The sequence below is a fragment of the Vulpes lagopus genome, chromosome 23 (assembly GCF_018345385.1).
Source record: "Vulpes lagopus strain Blue_001 chromosome 23, ASM1834538v1, whole genome shotgun sequence".
NCBI classification, from domain to species: Eukaryota; Metazoa; Chordata; class Mammalia; order Carnivora; family Canidae; genus Vulpes; species Vulpes lagopus.
This window is the reverse complement of record NC_054846.1, coordinates 24362364-24385707: the sequence shown is the minus strand read 5'-3', so window position 1 is coordinate 24385707 and position 23344 is coordinate 24362364. Positions and strand designations below refer to the sequence as shown.

Sequence of the window (23344 nt, the reverse complement as noted above, 5' to 3'; positions counted from 1 at the left end):
TGCCCTTGGAGAACAAGGGAGAGAAGAGAGTTTACAGTTAGGAGAAGGAGTGGTGAGAAGTGTGCGTGTCATGGAAACCAAAGGAAAAGTTTAAAAAACAGATGGGTAGAGGCAATGGTATTAAATTCCAGGGCCTAAGGGGTAAGAGCGAAAAGTGCAGGGAAGTCACTGATAGGATAAACTTTTGTTTTTTAAAGATTTTTATTTATTTATTCATGAGAGACAGAGAGAGAGAGAGAGAGAGAGAGAGAGAGGAGAGAGAGAGAGAGAGAGAAAGAGGCAGAGGGAGAAGCAGGCTCCATGCAGGGAGCCCGATGAGGGACTCGATCCTGGGTCTCCAGGATTCTGCCCTGGGCTGAAGGCAGCGCTGAACCCCTGAGCCACCCGGGCTGCCCTGATAGGATAGAAGGCAGTGATGACCTCTGCCTTGCACTGAACACCTGCTGTATGGTGAGCACTGCCCTAAGTACTTTGTGGGTATTAACTCATTCTCATGACTCTGTGAGGCAAAAACTGTTAAAACTGTTATTATCCCCATTTTATAGGTGATTAAACTGAGGCACAAAAGATTAAATAACTTGCACAGGTAAAATAGATAGGGAATGGTGGGCTAGCCAAAAATTGGACCCAGAAACCCTGACCCCAGCATTCACATTTTAATACCTGCTATGCTTGCTCTCTTTACCTCTAAAGGTGTGTGTTTCTCAAGGTTCTGCTTCCATATCTTTTATCAGGTAAGGTAGATGATAGGTCTCAAGGGAAAAAGTACTTTTTTTTTTTTTTGGAAAGATATGTGGAGGTAGAAAGGTGGAAAGATTACAAACTTAACATGGCTTGGGCTCCACCTTCTCAGCAGTGTGCGTTGGGGAGGAAGCTGTGTGCTGAAGCAGGGGAAAGCAGCCAAGTTTCAGGCCTAAAAGACTCTAGGAAAGACGATGAGTATATAGTGATACAGGAAGCATGAAATTAAAAATTGGTTGCACAGGTCAACATACTCAATGCCATTTCCTTGACTGGTTTTTGAATCTGCTCTACCTATGCCCAGCAAGTCTTTTCACCATGTGGTATGCATTGTGCAGAAGGAGAAGGAACCAATGGCAAATTGTCATCCCACATCTCTGTATGGAGTGTACTTTGTTCAGAGCTGAGGAAGGAATCTGGGAAGTACACAGATCCTTGCCCTTAGAGACTCTTGAGATAGTTGGAGAAATGGGACAGCCATGTGCTGACAGGTGAATGAGAGTCTAAGAGTACTACATGGTAAAGTCTCACTGCAAGATTGGAGACAGAGTATTTATTGACTCAGAGCTAGAGGGACTGGAAGGGCTTCAAGGGGAAGGTGCAGTTTGGGCTGGTTCTTTTTAACTAAGGCATTTGATAGCTTGTCAGAAACCAGGAAGATATTTCAAAATGGATGGAAAAGAGATGGTTTCATAAGAGTTTGGGTCATAGGAGTGTCAGTATACCATACCTTCTAACCTTGCCTTGTTAAATTATTTAGAACCACTGTAGACTTAACACAGCATTTGTAGGGGCACCTCGGTAGCTCAGTCAGTTAAGTGTCCAACTCTTGATTGGCTTAGGTTATGATCTCGGGGTTGTGAAATTGAGCCCTGCATCAGGCTCCACACTGGGCTTGGAGCCTGCTAAAAACTCTTTTCTTCCTCAGCCCCTACCCCCCTCCCTCTCTAAAACAAAACAAAACAAACAAAAACACCCACACAAAAACAGCCTATGTATTGCCTGGCATTCAATTAATTTAATTAAGTTAATTAAATATATCAGGCTACGTGCTATAGTGGAAAAAACTAGTGTTAAAATTTGTTACTCACTTGTGTGACTTTGGACAAATAACTTTGCCTCTTGAGCCTCAGGTTTCCTATCTGTAAAATGTAAATACCAATTCACTGTCTTGTAGGATTGGGGTGAGGCATTAATGGGTTAATGATCAATATTTGGTGCAGTACCTGGCATTTAATAGATAATCAGTGTCAACGCTTTTTTCCAAAGTAATTAAGAACAAATTGGATGATGCAATTTATTGACTGACAATTCATTTCTGAATGTGTAACTGCTAAGTCTTCAATAAATGTTAACTTTTCATGTCTGGAGTATATTTGACATATTACGTGCTATTGGTTTACATATCTCTCTCCCCCATAGACTTAGCAATTGTATGAAGAGAGCTCTGATGGACCAGGTCCTTTATCTGCACCTCTGAGAAATCTTAATTTCTGGAGGACTATATGGATTTGCTGAGGCAGTAAGGATTCCTCCCTAATTCCAGTATAACATACCCATCTTCCCCATATCCATCTTCTCCTGGCAATACTCATGATTTTTTTTGACATTTTCCCCTGATCTACATTATTATATTTGTAATATAGAATTCAATAATTCCAAGTACCTAGACCATTTATTTCCACAGTGTATTTTTATTGTCATTTCTAACATTTTACACTACCTTGAAGGAAGTTTTATAAGAGCTGGAAGTGCCACACTGAGTCACAGTCCTGGTTCCGTTAGCCTAGTAATCCTCTGAAATAGGTACAAAGAGACTATGTTTTTTCAAGAGTGGTCTGTTTCATGGTTGCAGACTCAGACTGCACGTATTGTCTGATGTTGCCTTAAAATATCTGCTAGCCCCTCATCTGTCACCTGAAAATTTATCTGCATTCTTTTGGAGTCTTGGTGTGTCTACAGATGTTTGTTTTGCATCTCTCTGGAAATATGGAACATACAACCATAGTAGGGAGCAGGCTAGGAGTAGAGGGCTCACACCTGTTGCACCAGAGAAAATCATAATACCTCTGACATGACCCATGATTGTTGATTTACAATATACCTCTGGGAAGGCTTTTATTTCCTTCATTTCTAGGTTTTTAGTAGACTTCTTACTGTGGCCTCCCAGTACTGATAATAAGTAGACTGTTTCTCCCTGTCGGTCTCAGTTTGTTCATCCATATAAGGCACCAAATTAATTAGCCAACCACTAAAGTAGCTTCCAACTCTAAATTTTTACCTTCATATTTCAAGATACTCTCCTCTTAATAAAAAATTCTGCGATTTGGTGAAGCTCAGCTTTCCTCCATCAGATAGCATGATTCCTGACCATGTTCCCCTGGCTGATTGGCATTAAATAAGGCTAATACCTTTCCTTGGCTTTTTTAAAAGATCTGAATTTAGTCTTCCCAGAATTTGAATTCCAGCTCTGTCTTCAAAGGGCTTCTTTGGACAAAACTTATCTTTAATATTTCACCGAGGCTTCTAAAGTTATTTCCCAATTCTCTTTTTCATCAGTAATTTATTACTGGGAAATCTGTAGTGAAGAACTTTATCTTATCAACCGTCTGGTTACCTTGAAATACAGTTAGTAAGGGAAAGGCAGGGATAGATGCTTCTTTCCCTTTATTAATTTTCTGAATAACGAATTGGCATTTTAGCAAACTCTAATGGTGATCAATGTGTGTTCTTTTTTAAAAATCTTTTGCTTATTTTATTTTAAAATATCTTGAATTTTTTATATGGTTCATATGAATCAGTAGGTATAGTCCATATTGATACAATCAATGCAAGTCAACATGATCAGTATTGTTTTTGATGAGATTTACATGATGTCTAGAGCTTGCTTTAAACTACTGTAGCACCAAGGGTGTCTCAGTGGCTCAGTCAGTTAAGTGGTTAAGCAGGTGCCTTCAGCTCTGGTCATGACCTCAGGGTCTTAGGCCCCAAGTTGGGCTCAGCACTCAGCTAGAAGTCTGCTTCTCCCTCTGCCCCTCCCCCCTGCTCATCTGTACTCTTTCTCTCAAATAAATAAAATCTTTAAAACAAAAACAAAAACTAGCACCTAAGAAGCAAATCAACAAAGGGAGTGGAACAGAAAAAACAAGATGAGAAAAATCTTTTTTTCTCTCCAGCTTTATGGAAAAGTAATATTTGTTGCAGCTAGGTGATGAGTACATGGGGTTTATTATTCTATCCTTTTTGCCTTTAGTATGTTTGAAATTTTCCTGGATAACTTGCTCTAAAAAGTTATGTAATTTTAAGATTACCAGAGGCCTAAATCTGAGTTCAGTCTTCAGCTCTGGTCTGTACATGAATGCTGTGGAAAAAGTTGCTTGATTTTTTTTTAATTAAAATTTGCTTGGGGACTCCCAGGGAAGATGCCAGAGTAGCAGGACTCTAAATTCATCTCATCTCACAGATACAACAGGAATCATACTCACTTCAGAACAAGCAACCCAGAAAAGGACCCAAAGACTGGCCAAACAAAATCCACAACTAAATGTAGTGAAGAGGTCACATCAAGAGAGTAGGAAGGGCAAGGACTTGGTGGGAACCTAAACCCCATGAGTCTAACTGCTGAGGGGAGGGAGCCATGGGTCAAGAGAGGGGTGAGAAACAGACTGGGGAGCGTATAAGGGAAAGAGAAATCCCCATAGCATTTGACTCTGAGAATCAGGGCTGAATTTCGTGAGTACTGACCATCAGCAGGACTTACAGCTTGGAACCTGAAAAATCAGCTAGCTCTGCTCTCAGAGCCCAGAGGGCAATAGGAAGCTGAGCCCTTGCCCTTAAAGAGACAGCACAGCAAACAGCCTCTGACGATATAAGCAGTTTGAAAAGCATCTGGAGCTTACAGGAAGTATAGTTACTAATCTGAGTTAGCTGAGAGACTTTTCCAGAAGCAAAGGAGCTGGCAGATGCCATTTCCTTTCCCTACCCCTCATCATAAACAGCCACCTGTGGGAACCAGCATGGCACCAGCACTCCCCCATAACTTGCTTACACTGTGCCCTGCCCCTCCAACCAATCCTGTCTCAGTCCCAGTGCTATAGATTCCATCCCTGAGAAGACTCACACAAACCTTGCCAACATTATATCCCATGACCCCCTAAGGAAGATGTGGGTGCTTTGTTAAAACTGCATTTCTCACCTGAGGTGTTCGTGGAACAGCCAGGTTGGCCCAGGTCTCTAATAGCACTGTGCATCCCCTGCGGAGGAGGACCAGCACTACTTAGTTAAAAAGTGTACAGCTGGCCCGCTACTTTCAAGAGCAAGAAATGTAGCTGACTTCCCAAGCACACAGAAACAGACACAGAGAACTAGACAAAATGAAGAGACCGAGGAATATGTCACAAAGAACAGGACAAAACCACAGCAAGAGACCTAAGAGAAATGGATGTAAGTAACATGCCTAAGAGACAATTTAAAATAGTGATCATAAAGACACCCACTGGATTTGAGAAAAGAGTGGAGGACCTCAGTGAGACCCTTAACACAGAGATAGAAAACATGAAAAAGAACCAATCAGAGATATAGAATACAGTAAATGAAATTAAAAATAAACTTGATGGAATAAATAAGCTGGAAGAAGCAGAAGAATGAATTGACTAGAAGACAGAGTAATGACAAGTAATAAAGCTGAAAATTTGAGAGAAAAAATAATTTATGTAAAACAAGAATAGACTTAGGGAACTCAGTGACTCCATCAAGCATAATAATATTGCACTATAGGAAACCTAGAAGGCCAAGAGAGAAAGGGAGGCAGAAAATTTATTTGAAGATATAGTAGCTGAAAACTTCCCTGACCTGGGAAAGGAAACAGATATCCAGATCCAGAAGGCGTAGAGATCCCCCAACAAAATCAACCAAAGATGGCCCACACCAAGATACATGGTAATCAAAATGATAAAAATTAGTGATAAAAAAATTTAAAAGTGGGATGCCTGGGTGGCTCAGTGGTTGAGCATCTGCCTTTGGCTCCGGGCGTGGTCCTGGGGTCCTGGGATCGAGTCCCTCATCAAGCTCCCTGCAAGGAGCCTGCTTCTCTCTCTGCCTGTGTCTCTGCCTCTCTCTGTGTCTCTCATGAATAAAAAAATAAAATCTTTTAAAAAAATTTTAAAAGAAAGAGAAATCAGTTACAAACAAGGGAGTCTGTGTAAGGCTATCCATGGATTTTCAGCAGAAACTTTGCAAGCCAGAAGAGAGTGGCATGATATATTCAAAGTGCTGTGAAGGAAAAGTCTATAGCCAAGAATACTCTATCCCGCAAGGCTATCATTCAGAATAGAAGGAGAGATAGAGTTTCAGAGATAGACAAAAACTAAAGGAGCTCATGAGCACTAAACCAGCCGTACAAATAATATTAAAGGGGACTCTTTAAGTGGAAAGGAGAGACCAAAAATGAGAATATGAAGAGTAAGAAACACAAAAGCTGTAAAAATAAGTATCTCTGTAAAAAATCAGTCAAGGGATCCATGAAAGGCTATAAACTATGATACCATTTAACTAAAACATGGAGAAGAATAAAAAATGAGTTTAACTTAAGTGACTATCAACTTAATATAGACTACCATGTGCAGAAGATATCTACAAACCTCATGGTAACCACAAATCAAAACCTGCTAATAGATATGCAAAGAATAAAGAGAAAGGACTCCAAATACATCTATAAAGAAAGCTAATAAACCATGAAAGAAAGAGAAGAAAGGATCTAGAAAAACTACAAAAACAACCACAAAACAAGTAGCAAAATGGCAGTTAATACATATCTATCAATAATTACCTTGAATATAAATGGACTAAATGCTCTAATCAAAATAATACAGTGATAGTGGATAAAAAAACAAGACCCATCTATATATTGCCTACAAGAGATTCATTTCAGACCTAAAGACAGTTGCAGATTGAAATTGAGGGGTTAGAGAAACATTTATCATGCAAATGGTTGTCAAAAGAAAGCTGGAGTAGCAATATTTAAATCAAAGTCTGTAAAAAGATACAAAGAAGGACACTATATAAGTAAAAGCAAATATATACTATTGGGACTACATCAAATAAAAAGTTTCTGCACAGCAAAGGAAACCATCTGCAAAACTAAAAGGCAGCCTACTAATTGGGAGAAGATATTTGCAAGTGGCATATCGGATAAAGGGTTAGTATCCAAAATATATTTGAAAACTCAACACCTAAAGCCCCTCAAAATGGGCAGAAGACATGAATAGACATTTCTCCAAAGAAACAGACACATGAAAAGATGCTCAACATCATTCATCATCAGGGAAATGCAAATCAACACTACAGTCAGGTATTACCTCACACCCGTCAGAGTGGCTAAAATCAACAACACAAGAAATGAGTGTTGGTGAGTATGTGGAGTAAGGGAACCCTTTTATACTGTTGGTGGGAATGCAAACTGGTGAAGCAACTGTGGAAAACAGTATGGAGATTCCTCAAAAGTTAAAAATAGAACTACTGCATGATCCAGTAATCATACTACTGGATATTTACACAAAAAATACAAAAACACTAATTCAAAGAGATTCGTGCATCCCTGTATTTTTTTGCAGCATCATCTACAATAGCCAAATTATGGAAACAGCTCAAGTGTCCACCAATTGATGAATGAATAAAGATGTAGTATAGGGGCACCTAGGGGGCTCAGTGGTTGAGCGTCTGGCCTTTGGCTGAGGTCATGATCCTGGGGTCCTGGGATCGAGTCCCACAATGGGCTCCCCATGGGGAGCCTGCTTCTCCCTCTGATTGTGTCTCCGCCTCTTTGTGTCTCTTGTGAATAAATACATAAAATCTTTAAAAAAGAAGGTGCGATATATATAATAGAATGTTATTCAGCCATAAAAGTATAAAATCTCGCTATTTGCAACAACATGGATGGAGCTAGAGAATATAATACCAAGTGAAATAAGTCAGAGAAAGTGAAATACCATGTGATTTCACTCATGTGGAATTTAAGAAACAGATGAGCAAAAGAAAAAAGATAAACCAAGAAACAGACTCTCAGTGATAGAGAACAAACTGATGGTTACCAGAGGTGAGGTGGGTGGGAGATGGGTGATATAGGTGATGGGGATGAAGGAGGGCACTTGTGATGAACACTGGGTGATGTAAGGAATTGTTGAATCACTATATTGCACACCTGAAACTGCTATAACATTGTATATTAACTCTACTGGAATTAAAATATTTTTTAAAAAGAGAGAAGAATTGCTTGATTTTTATTGGAATTCCAATTTAGGAACTCAGCAACAGTTAACTAATCCAAATAAGTGCATATTTTCCCAGAATTTTGGAAAGAATTTTAATATTTGAAATTATGCGATTTTCATTCCTAAAACTCTTGTCATGATAACTGAGGATATCCACTTTGGAATGAAATAATGTTCAGTGAATAATGAAACGTGAAAATCAATCAGTATCAGAATTCTAGTGTTATTAGCATCCCTTGAGTATTTGAACCGTAGTTACTTATGCTGTCTGTATTTCATGCCAGAAAATAATTTGGCATTTTAACCATTCAGAACTGACTTCTTTAATGATAATGGTGCTATTTCTCATTCCAGGTTTAAGTTTATCTATTCATGGGGCTGAAAAGCGTTTGCAAATCCATCAACGGCGAAGTGTGGCAAGCCGCCCAGGGTCCCGTCACCTGCCCGTGGTCAGGCATTCCTCACTTCCACCAGGCCAAAGGTCAATAAAAATGGAGGCAAGCTCTTCTGGAATCACAAATGGGAAAACCAAAGTCTTCCATCCAGGTAATGTGTGGGTAATGTTCCACAGAGACCCATGTTGGTAGCAACCTAATATTGCCTGCCTTATGTTTTTATTCCAGTTGAAATTACCTTTTCCTTTTTTATGTTTATTTTTTTAAACTTGCCTTTTTAAAAAGTCTTGTTTTTTTCCCTCTTTTCCCTTTGGTCTGTGGTAAATGTCACCAAGACCAATAAGGAGAGAAATAGCTTGATGTGTCAAAAGGTTAAGGCTACATTCTACCTATGGTAGTATAGAATCTAAATGGAAATCTGAGCAAACTCTTAGTTCAAAAAAGCTTGGTGTATAATAAAACAAAATAGAGATTTAGCCATTCTCTTGATAATTTGCTCTAAGATAGTCCAGGGAAAAAAAATCAAGGTAAAAATGTCCACTTTGAAACCTGAGTTATTTGGCTTGCCTTGGCTATAATGTCTGGAGATGAAGACGAAGACTGGAGTTGTATTAAGTTTCAAGGCTCTGGAAAACATCTGTGATTTCTTAAAAATTTTAAAATGAGTCTATTTAAAATAGATAATTTCAATTAAAAGATTTTATCTGCTTGTTTTGATGAGAAGCTCATCTAAGCCTTCACTCTGTTCATTCAGTGAATTTATCAAGTGTCCTCTGTATGCCAGGCATTGTTTTGGGTGCTGAGAAAACATCAGTGAATAAGGCCATGTTTCTGCCTGTCTGATTCATAGAAACGTTGAATTGTAAGGCAGTTCAGAAGTCCTTTAGTATAACTGTCACCTGATCCTGATTGTCTGTGTTATGTTGTGGCAGGTGGCCACCCAGCTCCATCTAAAGCTGAGCCTCAAAAAAAAAATAATAATAAATAAATAAAAATAAAAAAAATAAAGCTGAGCCTCCATCTCTCGATATGACATACCATTTTTCTCTCAACTGATAACCTTGTGTCCTAACCTCACTGTGCTATCCCAGAGCTACTGGGCATGAATTACTGCAGATGCCTTATCCTTCATCTCCAAATTTATCTCTGCTTACTTTCATCCTACTTCTCTTTCCTCCAGTTTTCAGGAAGTGAAGGTCTTCCCACTATCCTTGACCAAGCCTTACGTATGACCTTGGCCACCTCTCCTCACTTGAACCTCACTCAGGAGAATGTGTACCCTCGTTCTTGTCACTTCCCCCTCCCATGCCTTTGACTGAAGAAGGTTTAAGCTTATCCTGTTCTTCTTGTTTTCATTTGACACTGAACTTTTTTCTGCTATGTTTCTCCTATAAAAGAATAATCTAGTCTTGTTTTCTCTTCTTTCTCACTTCCCATCGACTCTTGAACCTAATACAATCTGGTTTCAAGATTCTTCACTCTGTCATAGATATTCTTGAGGCCCTTAGTGACCTCCTTTTATCACAGTATGCTGAGAGGCACACTCTTCCAATGCACTAGACCAGAGCAGACCATCACTTTTTCCCCACAACACTGTTCCCTGGCTTCTTTCTTGGTTCTCTTGTTTATCTCATAGGTAACTTGGATGGTTTCCCAACCATCAGCATCTCTCTACCTCTTGCTTCCCGTCCCAGTATATCTTTTATATCAAATCCACAGTGATTCATCTCTACCCTTAATCATGCCAATCACCTTGTTGATCCTGATGATTGTGAGGTAAAGTCCAAACCTCTGAGTATGTTAGAAACAAATGCCCTTCCTAATCTAACCCTACTGCCTCTCATTCATCTTTCTTGCCCCTTTCTGAGTTAAGCTTTATATTCTAGTATATTAGTCCCAGTTCAACCAGAAAAGTGGAACCAGTAGAAGATGGATATTTAGAGATTTGTTACAAGAAATTGGCTTCGATAATTGAGAAGGCTGTGTAGGCAGGTCTGAAATCCATAGAGCAGGCCATCAGGAATGATGTGCTGGAACTTTTGGGTGCAGCTGAAGCTGCTGTCTATAGGAGGAATTTCTTCAGAGAAGGCTCATTTCAACTTTTGAGACCTTTCAATTGATAAGTCCTGCTCAGATTATTTAGGATAACCTTTTTTACTGAAAGCAACTGATTATAGACTAATTATATCTACAAAACACCTTCACAGGAATATAGAATGTTCATTGAATAATGGGGAACTGTAGTCTAGCCAAGTAGTCATATCAACCAGATCATCGCATCTAATCTTACTTGCTTTCAGTTCTCCAACACATGATCTTATTTCATGTCTCCTAACCTTTGTTCATACTGCTCCCTCTAGGATGCCCTGGTTTTGTTCCATTATCTTTTAACATTTTGAAATTACTTACCTCTCCACCATAAGGTCTTCAAGGACAGGGATTCTGGATTGTTTATCTTTGCACTTTCAATTTGCAAGGTAGGATTGAACTGAACCTTCATTAGCTGTTTTTAAGACTACTACAATAGCTTTATTTTACATTTTTTCCCAGTTTTATTAGGATATCATTGACAAATTACAATAGCTTTCTAATTGTTCTACCTGACTTTCTTTTGACAAATGTTTATTGAAGGCCCATTAGATTACCAGGCACTCTTTAAGTATTTGGGAAACATCAGCAAATGAGGAGTGAGTCTAGAAGTTTGAGGAACAGCATGGAGAACCCGGAGCCTGGAGTGAGGGGGAAAACCAACTTAGATAGCTCAGATGAAGCAGGGCTTTGTAGGGCATTATAAAGACTTAGAGCTCTTTGAAAAGTGGGAGTTCTTACAGGTGTTTGAGCAGAAGAATCTCATGATCTGACTTTTTTTTCAAGATTTATTTATTCCAGAGAGAGACTGTTGAGAGCACAAGAGCAGGCAGGGGGAAAGGGAGAGAGAATCATCAAGCAGATTTCCTGCTGAGCACAGAACCCAATGTAGGGCTTGATCTTGGGACCCTGAGATCATGACCTGAGTCAAAATCAAGAGTGGGATGCTTAACTGACTGAGCCACCCAGGCACCCTGATGTGACTTATATTTTAAGAGGACCACATTGGCAACTATGTGAGAATACATTATAGAAGGAGTGGGTGAAAGGAGAAAGGTCAGATTGGAGGCCATCATAACAGTCTGGTAAAAGGGATGATAGTAGCTCTAACTAGGAGTAGCAGAAATGGTAGTGAGAATTTGGATTCTGGAAGTATTTTAAAGTTGGACCATCAGGATTTCCTAGTGAATTGGACGTCGGGTAAGAGAGAAAGGAGAGCTAAGGATGGTTCTGAGATTTTTGGCCTAAGTAAATTGGATTGGTATCAACTGTTATGAGAGGGCTGCAGGGGAGGCAGATTTGGTGGGGTTTAGGGAAGAAGTGGGGTCAAGATCAGAAGTCCAATTGTGGACATGATAATCACAAGAACTGGTGAGATCATGTGGCTGGTGAAATAAGCATGTCTGGAGTTGGAGAGATTATTCTGAGAAAGATATATAAAGTCAACTGTTGTTGACATATAAATGGTCTTTAAATCCATGTGATGAAAAGAGATGACAGATGGAAGAAGTAAAGATGGAGAAGGAAAAAGGATTAAGGACTGGAATCTAGGTGACTCTGATAGTAAAGGTAGGAGAGAATGAAGATCAGGAAATAATGACCATCAGGGATGTTGAGAAACTAGAAATTACATGTTTTGGAAGCAAAGTTTATCAAGAAGAGAGGTTAAATATTGCTGAACGTCAAGTAGGATGAGAGCTAAGAGTTGGCCATTGATTTTAGTAAAGTGATGATCAATGGTGATTTTGATAAGAACAGTTTTGGTGAAGTGGTGGGGATGAAACCTTGATTAAAATGGGCTTAAGAGAAAATGGAAGGATATGAATTAGATATTGTGAATATAGACAACTTTTTAAAAGCAGTTTTGCTATGAAGGCTAGTGAAGAAAATAAGGCCCTGCCTGGAGAAGAAGTAAGTCAAGGGATAATTTTGTTTTTTCAAAATAGCATATCTTCAGCAGATAATTTATGATGTTCAGAAGAGGGGAGAATTCATGATGTGGGTGTCAGTTAGAGAGGAGAGCTCTGCACAATAGAATTATGAATAAATTATCTATCATTACAGATGGGCAGGGAGAGTATGTGTGGCTGTTGGCAGTGTGATGAGGGTCGAAAAAGTTCTTTCCTACTGTGTCAGCTTTATCTGTAATGTGGGGAGCAAAGTCATCACTGAGAAAGAGAAGAAAGCCTTGTTTGGAGAGGGAGATGTTATAATGATAGATGGTATGGACGGGGGAAATATGATTGCCAGCCAGCCCACATTAAAGGGCTGTCTGAGATTCATGGTCATGAAATTAAAGTAGGACAGGTCATCACAGTTGTGTGTTTTTCTTTAACTTTGTTTAGGCACATCCATGAAGACATAGAATAGATGGACAATTACATTTTAGTCAGGGTTGTGGTTTTCCCAAGGAATTAGGGAAAGAGAGAAACAATCAAAGGTGCATGAGAGGGAATGATAATAATTTGTTATGTGATTCAAACTTGGTAAAGAGGGGCGTGAAGCTGATAAGGGAATGAGGAGCAGTGGGAAATTGATAGGATAATTGGTGGAAGGTTCCAGAGGGGTTGAAAGGGTGTCAAGTTTAAGGTAGGGAGAAGAAGAGCTAGAAAGTTAAGAAGTGGTTATAAGAGAGTGGGTGGCACTGATATTATGGGGGAGTTTGCTGTTATTAATAATGGCAAGGTCTAGACTAGGGTCTGAAATGTGTGGCTTTAATAGTGTGGAGGGCAAGACCATTGGAGGAAACCATTCTCAGGGACTGAGAGGCCAGGGTTTCAGAAAGATTGTCTATATAGATATTGAAACTATCAAGAATTGAATAGTGTTTGGAAGAGGGATAATAAGCTAGGACTTGACCTCACCTAGAAATGAGAGAGCATGACCTGGAGGCAGCAAGAAAATGCAGATGAAGGACTGAAGGTGACATAACAACCTGAGATTCAAGACCCGGGATGTTTAGGGAAGAGGGAAGACCAGTGGTCTGAAGGTGACATTAAGACACAAGGAAGATACCTCCTCCTCTCCAGGTCTGTTGGTGTCAAGACAATGGGAGAAAAATAGTACCATGGGAAAGAGCCACAGGGAAGCATTGAGCTCTGGAAGAGCCAGGCTTTCATGAGAGCAAGATGATAAAGGAAACAGTCTGAGGAAAGACTGATGACAAGAGGAATATTCTGTAGGGCCCAGTGGAAGGGAGATTTGGACAATTGCCTTCCACAGCTTTCTTTATTTTTCTGGACCATCCCCAAGTGTTCCACCAAAGAAGACCAGTAATATTATCCCTTCTCTACTTAATAATCTTTATGATTCTCCAGAAGAAAGTGCAAGCTTGGGGGTCCAGCTTTTCAAGCCCTCTGCAGTTTAACCTCCCTCTATGATTCCTGACTTATCTTTTTTACCACAGCCTGCCTTATTCTACTATAACCATCTATAGCTGTTCACTATTTCTCAAATAAGCTCCTCTCACTTTTGGAAATGCCCTTTGCCCCAGTAAATCTCTACCTAGCCCATCTCATTTCTCAAAACATAACCCAATTCCATATCCTCTCAAAAGCCTTCCTAGATCTCACTGGTCAGAATTGGTCTCCCACTGCCTAGTACTTCTACAGAATTTGGAAGCCTAATCAAAGTCCATATGTTTTTTTAGATTTCATCATTCTCCTAGAAGGCAGGAATTGTATTCCATTTATCTTCATGTTTTCCATCTCCACTAACCCCATGCTTTATTCAGAAAAGGTTTACTAAATGATTATTTGCTGTTTGTCGAAATCTATTCTACCCATTGGGTATAGGTTTGCATTCTGAAGTTACACAGACTAAATCTAATTCTTTCAAATGATGTTCCTTTAAAAACTCATCTTGAGCTATTTGCCAACTGACACATTTCCTAGTTTCCTCAATGCTTCCTTCAGTGATGTGGTATTCAGATTGTTTACTATCCTACCCACTCTGCTGTTAGAAACCATTTTATTCAATTTCTGCCTCTTTGAATGTACAGTGCCCAGAATTACATAGAGTATTCTGTTCATGTCTGACCCAGGTAGAGTCAAGTCAGTGTTTACTTGACATCCTACACTGACATCAATGTAATAAAAATTTAAAGAAATGTTAAGGTATTTGCTCATGGTGTAATGTCAGTGTGAGATAATTTAGCATATCTCAAGTCACTGATCTCACCTTAACATATCACTATGTTTATCCATAATTTTATCATAGATATTGAACCCTACTGGTATTGGTTAATGGTAGAAAATACAAATAAAGGCAATTATTTGGCACAGAATTACAATTAAAATTATATTGAACAAATTATAATTAAAAGCCTGTTATAGAATATGTATATTTAAAACTATTCTTCAAGATAGATGTGACTTCAGTTACATCCTTTTATTTTTAGTATACTTACACTAATGGATCATAGCTCTCTGTTGGGAAATTATAAAAGAGCTCTCAAACTTATTTGTAGTGAGTCATAGATCTTAGAAACATCATGGATATTTTAGTAATATTGAGGCCTATTAAGTGATCCATCTGCTTTTTACAAAGTTAATAATCCCAATTCTTAAAGTGCTTTCTAAAAGCTCACTCAGACTGGTTGTGAAGTACAAAAAGAAAAAACAAAAGTCTTCTTGATCTTCTATGACATTAGCCCTGTACAACTTCAATTCATTTATCCCCCTTTGAGTTTACAATTTTTTCTGAGTCCCTACTACATACAAACAAATATTTATTTGGAAGATAATTCCTTGGGACTAGAATGGTGTAGAACTCTATTACACATGGACCTTAGGGAGCTTACAGTCATGTCCAAAGAGATAATCAGTCAGGGTTCTTTGCTTATAAACAACTGAAACTAAGTACTTAATCCAAGCAAATCAGGAATCTAAATCTGGAGGATATGGATGGAAAGCCTATGGATGGAACCAGCCTTGGAAAAGGAGCAGAAACCAAAATGAATTATGTGATTATCTCAAATGAATGAACCCTTACCATTTGTCTTAGTTTTGCATTATTTGGCTCAAGTTTTAAAGACTTGGGAGAGAGAGTCTTATTGGGCACATACCTTTCCCTTGACTGGATAGGTGGTGATGAAAGAAAAGATAGAACAGAAGACTTCTCCCTTCAGCTGTTGTAATTGGATTGTAGCACCCCTTAATTTCTCCTCCCACCTGGGCTACATATAGCAAGGAAAAGACATTGCCCCAAAAAGAAATAAAGGGGATATTAGAAGAGAGAAATGTACATAGAAAAATGTCCACTACATAGACTCATACGCAATCTGCTGTAATAGAAGTCAAGCGGTTTTAAAGGCTGGAACAAAGGTATAAATACAGTTAAGGGAATATTCTTAGTGGGAAAAATTTAAGAATGATTCACAAGGTTATATAGTCTACAAATTGGACTTTGAAGGTCAACCAGAATATCAACAGGCAGATGGAGGGATGGCCACTCATATGTAGGAGAGAACATAGTAACAGAGACAGTGCATTGTATTGGTTATGAATCAAGCTTTGTTAGAGATTTTGAACCCAGATATGTTACCTGCTGGCAATGCAGACTTGGGAAAACCACTTAACTTCTATAAATCTCACTTTTCTCAGCAGCAAAAGGAGGATATGAATGCCTGTTTCATGGTGTTAGAGTTGCCAGATGAAATACAGCACTCACGGGTAAATTTCAAACAAACAGCAAAGGCTCTTTGGTGTATTTCCCAATATTGCTTGGGACACATTTATAATAAAAAATTGTTTATTTGAAATTAAAATTTAGCTGGGTACTCTATTTTTATGTACTACTATGTCTGGCAACTCTATACAGCATTGTTAGGACAAGCTAATAAATTCATTAATGTAAAATGCTCAGTATGACCCTTGGCACATAGTAGGTGCACAGTAATAAATAGATAGTGATCACTTTTGTTTTCACCATCACAGACAAAATTCAGAAGCCTGTAAGTGAATATGTCCCAGAACCCTTTCTTTTTTTTTTAATATATAAATTTGTTTTTATTGGTGTTCAATTTGCCAACATATAGAATAACACCCAGTGCTCATCCCATCAAGTGCCCCCCTTGGTGCCCATCACCCAGTCACCCCCACCCCCCGCCCACCTCCCCTTCCACCCCCCTGCCACCCAGAACCCTTTCTTGCTCAGTCACTGTACCACAGAGCAGTTTTCCCTGTTAATTTGTGCTGGGATGATGTTTTTACTGTGCTGTACTGATACATGAGCTGTTTAACTTTGTCTCGTGTTTGTGTGGTTTCATTTTTCTCATTGTTTCAGACGTTTCTCTTGTGTGTTGATTTCAATTTGACCTTATATTTTAGCCACTCATAATTAATGAATTTTATTTTCTATTCCCCTTTATAGGCTAATAATAGAAGTATTAAATAGCACCAAGCTTGGGACTATGAGGGTTAAGAGCAGAGTAAACTGAAGCATTGATTGCAAGTTTTTGAATTTGAAACTGTAAAACTTACTGGATATAGATCATATCATTTCAGTTTAGTGACTGTGCCATATAAAATAGAATTACAAGCCTATGCAATCTAAAATATTTCCTCTATTGCTTTTCCTTTATCTATTTGGCCTATCATACAGTCCCAGAGGAATATCATCAAGCCCAGAATCAGTCCTTTATTCTCCTTTAGAGTTTGTAAAATGGTGTTTTTACTGATACATTTCATGGTTTTCCCAAATAACTTCTAAAACAATTCCTTTTATCTTTTAATTTTAAAATCCGAGCAGCCCTTCATGCATGATTATTTTTCCCTTATGTATAGATGGTATCTAAATAAATGCTGGGATAACTTGATTTCAAAAGAGAAATGTGAGGATTTTGTTTTTTCCAGTGAAGCTAGAATGTCTGTAGTTCTGTCTGTATACAGAGGTATTAAGTGTTTGACATAAATAAAATTGCAACTACAATTTGTTAAGGTCTCTACCATACTGTCAACCTCAAGAACTGTTAAGCTGCTTGCATTCCTTGTCTCATTTAATTATCCAAATAATCTCATGTTGTTATCCTTATTTCATGGCTGGGGAAACTAACACACAGAGAAGGTAAATACCTTGCCCAAGGACATACATCCAGTAAATGGTGGAGGAAGGATTCCACATCAGGTACTCTGATTCACTCAGTGTGCTGAGGTTACCTCCTTCTTCAAACAACTTGGTGGCAATATATTTCTAGCGACTTAGGATAACAAAGCCTTGGAAAAATTTAAATTACCAGCCCTATACTAGTTCAGACCTTAGCATAAGAGGACCACACTGAAGAGGGGACCAGTCAGATTCCACTGGAAAAACCTATAAAAGCGATGCTCCAACTTTGTAGCTTCTTTTTTGTTGTACTCAGCGTTAGGGCTTTGTTTTTGTTTTTTTGTTTTTTGTTTTTTGGGATTTTTTTGTTTTAATTCTTCCTTTTTCTAGTTCCAATATTATGAAACACATTCCCATTTCCCTGAGTTTTAGCAATTGCTTTCTGGCCCTCATGTCAAGATCTGGTCTCAAATTAAGAAACAGAACTCAGCAGATGCCTTTCATGTTCTCTTACACATCTTAAACAGCAGTCCCAGGAACTATGGGGAGGAGGACAGGGAAAGATAAGGAGCAGGGAGGGAGAGATTTTTTTGAAAAGCCGAGAAAGACTTGTGTCAGGAGTCCTGGGGGGCTCAGAGGTTGAGCGTCTGCCTTCGGCTCTGGTTGTGATCCTGGGGTCCCGGGACTGAGTTCCGCAGTCTCCTCTGGGGAGCCTGCTTCTCTCTCTGCATGTGTCTCTGTCTCTGTCTCTGTCTCTCTCTCTCTCCGTCTGTCATGAATAAATAAATAAAATCTTTTTAAAAAATGAAAGACTCGTGTTTTTCTTACCAAGCAAAGTCTGACTTATCTCTAGTTCTGTCAAAATGAAAGTTGAGATTCAACTCATGGTTTAGGAGGAAAAAGTAAGGAAAAAGCAAATGGATGGCATTCTTTATAACAATAATAATTATGATATAGCCACATCACATTGAATGATGCTTCATTGTTTCCAAAGGACTTTCACGAATATTTCTCCTATACCTCACTTAGTTCTTCCAGCATCCCATGAGGTAGAATTACTCCTATTTTACTATGGCTCAGGAAATGAAATTGCTTACCCAAAAGTACAAAATTAGTAATTGGTACACCCTAAGACCTATGTCTTTAATTTCTTACAAGTGTGGGGTTTATTTTTCCAGCTCTGTCATTTTTTTCCCCTTGAAGATGAGAATTAGTTGAATGTGAAATTTTGTTTTTCTCATCACTTTATCTGTAAACAAACATTGAGAGTTATGGCTGAAGTTGAACCTAAAGAACCTGGCTACTCTTCCTGAATAGATATGAAGCTGGGTGAAATTACATAATTGTTTTATTTGTGAAATGGATTTTTCATGTGACTGGAAGATAAGAGCTTCCGCATGGCTTTGAAATTATGTGGTAGAAAACCTATAGAAGTTACTTTGGACTTTTGTTTTATTTCTCATTGCGTTGAAGGTGAATGCTGTGTCTTTCAGAACAGTCAGTGTTGTGATTTGGAAATAACACTAATCATCCTTCATTTGAATCTCTTCCTCTTTAAGTGTTTTTTTTTTTTTAATGTGTGATGTGAGTTTAGTAAATATGGGGTGCTTAGGAAAACAAGTTATTTTGGGCATTGGTATCTGTGCTCCTTGCTCTCATTTGCTGAATAACAAAATTGTGTTTTCTAAAAATATATATCAAATTCTTTGCTTAGATATATGCATTTTCTTTTCCCTTTGCTGAGGGACCTATACACATATTTCAACTTATGTGATACCTGTAGAGAGAATTTTTTGAAGAATCTCTCACAACCATTTGAACGCACAAAATGAATGAAGGAAAGCTATAAAATAGGCAGCCACAAGAAAAAAACCAAATGATTGATTTCTGGAACAAAGATTGTGTTTTGTGGAACATAAGACTCTATCTTCTGCCCAAGGTTTTTCAAAAATTTTATATTTAAGAAGCTTGGAGAGATTTAAATAACAATGTAACTCAAGATCATATAACAAGTGACCTAACCCCAACCCAAGCCCTTAATTGTAGTAGATAGTTAATATTAATAGTAAGCTTCTACTGCTTAATTTCCTTACAGGTGAAGGTGATGTTCAAAATGGACAGAACCATAGCACTCCTATTGTCTTGCAAGGCCATACTCTTTGTACATTCATCTCAAGCTCTTCTGTAGATTTCTCATGCAAGTTAAGAGAATAAACTAATATAGTAATGCTGAAGGTCTCATGGTTTCTAATCCACAACCCCTCCTGATCCTGAGTTTTTCTCTTCCCTTCCTCTGCAAGAATGCCTGTCATCATAGCAACAGAACTCAACAGCTGGAAAATTGGAAGACCACCTCGCTCTGCCCCCAACGGAGCCCTGCCTGCAGGACTCACAAAGCCTTCCTGCCTTTTGGAGATTTGCAGCTCTGATTTCCAAGCCCACTTTGGAACTTCTAGTACAAGGATGCATTATAATTTAGCAGTTTACTGTCTTGACAATCCTGAGAAACATGGAAACAATTTTGTTGAAAGTCAGACATTACTGGCTGAAGCACTGGAATGATTTTTTTCCATTTTAGACCTGAAAAACATCTAACCCTATTAGGGCAAATGTGGTTCTCCAGTCAGGACTCTATCCAGAATTGAGTCCATAGAACTACTCATTGTTAATCATTTGAAGGAATATCTTTAGCTTTTACAGTGACTGGTGTGGGTGAAGTAGTCTGTTGATTTCTTCTAATGCTGAGCTTTCTTTTGTAAGAGAATGATATTGCAATGTCACTAGATTTATAGTGATGCAACACTAATATAAACAATTCCTGTGTCTTTTTCCAATAGCACTTACAAAGCATCCTCTGTTGCAAAGCCTTTTTAGCTTATGGCATGCTAAATAGATTTTTGGTAAGCACTGTAAATGAAGTTAAGACACAGAGATGGAAAGTTTTTCTAGAACCAGTGGAAGATCCCACATGTGAATCTAGAGTTTCCAATTTCAGATCCCTGAGAAGAACTGAATTTATTTTCTTCCTTCTTAAAAGATATATCTTGAATGCTGTCTAGTGCAGGGAATGTTTGTAAAGAAGACAGAATGTACCTCTCCCCCTTCTTAATACCGTTCTTCATCTTAGCACTGTCATAGAAACACTGAATTCACTATCAGGAATTGAAAACAAACTCTAAATTACAAAAATGATGTGTTTTTTTGCAGTCTATTAAGTTCAAAAATATTACATGTGAGGATTTATTTTAGATATTTATATCAAGTTTTGATATATCACTGTTTCCATTCTGTAAAAGTGTTGCATTTGACAATTTGTATTAAAAATGCCTCTCAGGACAGGAATTGCCAATTTTTATTTGCAGAATATAAATACAATATAGACAGATGCTCAGATCAAGCATCATTAATTATGAGGAAATGACAGAAAATACCATTGTCCCCTTTAGCCTACTTTATAGAGTTCCCCATCCCTTGTGTTGCATGGTAAAGGGTAAGATTTGACTTGTCACACTTCTCTTTATTTCTGTTTCAACGTGAAATAACTATTCCAAGTTCAATTACAGAATTTTTTAATGCATTGTTTTTATTTAGTCTAGACCCTCAACTTGGAATTGGCCTTCATTTTGCAGAGATGGCATATGTCCTCTAAAACTAGATAGATGAGACAGAAAATAGATCATCACCTAATGATCTAACACTATGAGCCATATTTGCATATATGTAAACTGTTTCCCATAATTTTTAATGGAGCCTCTCAAAAATTTCATCCTTTCCATTTTATAAATAAGAAAAATGAGGCTCATTATTTAATGGCTCAGGGCCACATAAAAAATGGAATTCAAATTTAGGTCAATGTAATGTCAGAATCTGCTTTTTATACCACTTTATGTTAATTTGCAAACATAAGATCTATCTATATTTGAACAAGAAATTTAATTTTAAGTCATTTAAAGTTATTAAACTAAGGCAATATAACAATAATAGTGATTGGAGGGGTGCGTGGAGGACTAGAGGAAGTGACAGTAATATAACTTATATGGTCTTAGAGCAGGAAATAATAAGTAATATATAAAATTGATCAAGATAATGGAACACCTACATGGAAATAGCCAAAAGAAGTAAAAACAAATTCTGGAGAGTATTTGTGCTAAGGGAATAGGTTTGGGGTTGAGAAAGGGATAAGGTTGACAACTCAACTATTGACTTTCATTATAAGCTTTGATATGTTGGTACCTCAGTGTTTCCTTTATTATTTGACAAGATTTGAGAAGAATTCACAAAAAACTAAATGTATGATCTAGAATATGTCTCTCATAGTTTATAGGCAACTTATCAAGCTGCCTTAAAATGATGGACTACAAAAGAAAACTGGGATGTTTTCTCAGTCTGTAGCCACTGTTACTAATAACATGGAATTGCAGTATAAGAGCTTAATTGTCTAATTTTTTTTTAAGATTTTTTTTTTTTTATTTAGAGAGAGAGAGAGAGAGAGAGGCACAGACACAGGCAGAGGGAGAAGCAGGCTCCATTCCATTCAGGGAGCCTGATGTGAGGACTTGATCCCGGGTCTCCAGGACCACACCCTGGGCTGAAGGCAGGACTAAACCGCTGAGCCACCCGGGCTGCCCTTAATTGTCTAATTTAATTGTTCAAAGGACTTCATCTAGATTCTGTAAGAGATAAAAATGTAGCTGCAGTTTGGTCCCAGGCCTCCATTTTGTTACAGTCTAGTTGATGGTGTTAGAGATGAAGAAATCTAGATGGGAAAAAATAGGAGCTCACGTGTTGTCTGTGTCTGTACTCGGTACTTTTCCTACCTTATTTTTGATGGAAAACATGTGCCATAGAAAAGATAAAATATAGGTAGCTACAGAAGATCAAAAAAAAAAAAAAAAAGGTAGAAAATGGTGTTTGCTTGTTAGGATCAAGTAATGCTTCCTGAAGTGGAGTATTTAGGATGAGCCTTAAAAGTAAAAAGGGATTTCTATAGACAGAGATAGAATGGGAGAGGCACTGACATTTGTGCTAATCGAGACTCCTGTTTAGAGATTGTTTTTTTTCTTTTTTTGGTTCATTTTGTATATAAACATTTAGCTAAATCTGTGTAAGCCAGTTACACATCTAAAATGAATTTTTAACATATTGTTTGCTCAGCTGAAGATCTTTTATTAAATGTAAGCAGTCATCGAGGTTACTTTTAATTGAAACTACTTTCAACTTTCACACAACAAAATCACAATTAAGATTTGAGTATAATCACTCAGTTGAGTATGAGAAAAGCTCAAAGCAGATTTGGAAATAACACAAATTTTTGGCTATTTTTGATTTTTAAAACTGTTCATTATGTTCTCCACATCTTCAGGACTGTTTTCAGTTTCTCTCTTTAATATAACTTACTGGTTTAGTTTCCTTGGGATTACATTAGGTTGCATGGCAATTACTGAGGCCCAGTGAAGTTGTATTTTATTTTAAATCTTCATCAGTTTGAAACCATGACCTTTTCACCATCTTGCCTCTGAAAAGAGCTTTGTGTTTTGACTCAAAGTCTTCGGCACCTATGACTGTAGAGAGAGCTTTGATTTTCAACTTTTTAGAAATCACATCAAAACTATCGAACTAACAAATAAATATTAGAAGTTCAAAGTAGACATAGAACTTTTGTATTGAAGTATTTTGTCATGTTCACTGGGCAGTATGTGCTAAAGGTAAAGATTGTCACCTTGAAGGATTCATTTGAAAATGTCCTTGCAGAAGTGATCACTTTCTATTTAGGAAAGTTTACAGAAGTCCTTGTATTACAACATCCCC

The 23344-nt window shown here is 37.9% G+C and overlaps 1 protein-coding gene across 1 annotated transcript in view; it reads left to right on the top strand.

The window, feature by feature from the left end:
• The window catches only part of ANO4 (anoctamin 4), a 348320-nt gene that overhangs the window by 96019 nt on the left and 228957 nt on the right, over positions 1-23344 (top strand). Inside the window, exon 2 of the mRNA XM_041738605.1 lies at positions 8364-8555. Coding sequence (XP_041594539.1) covers positions 8501-8555 — 55 coding nt within the window. The 5' untranslated portion in view covers positions 8364-8500. The remainder of the gene's footprint in view (positions 1-8363; positions 8556-23344) is intronic.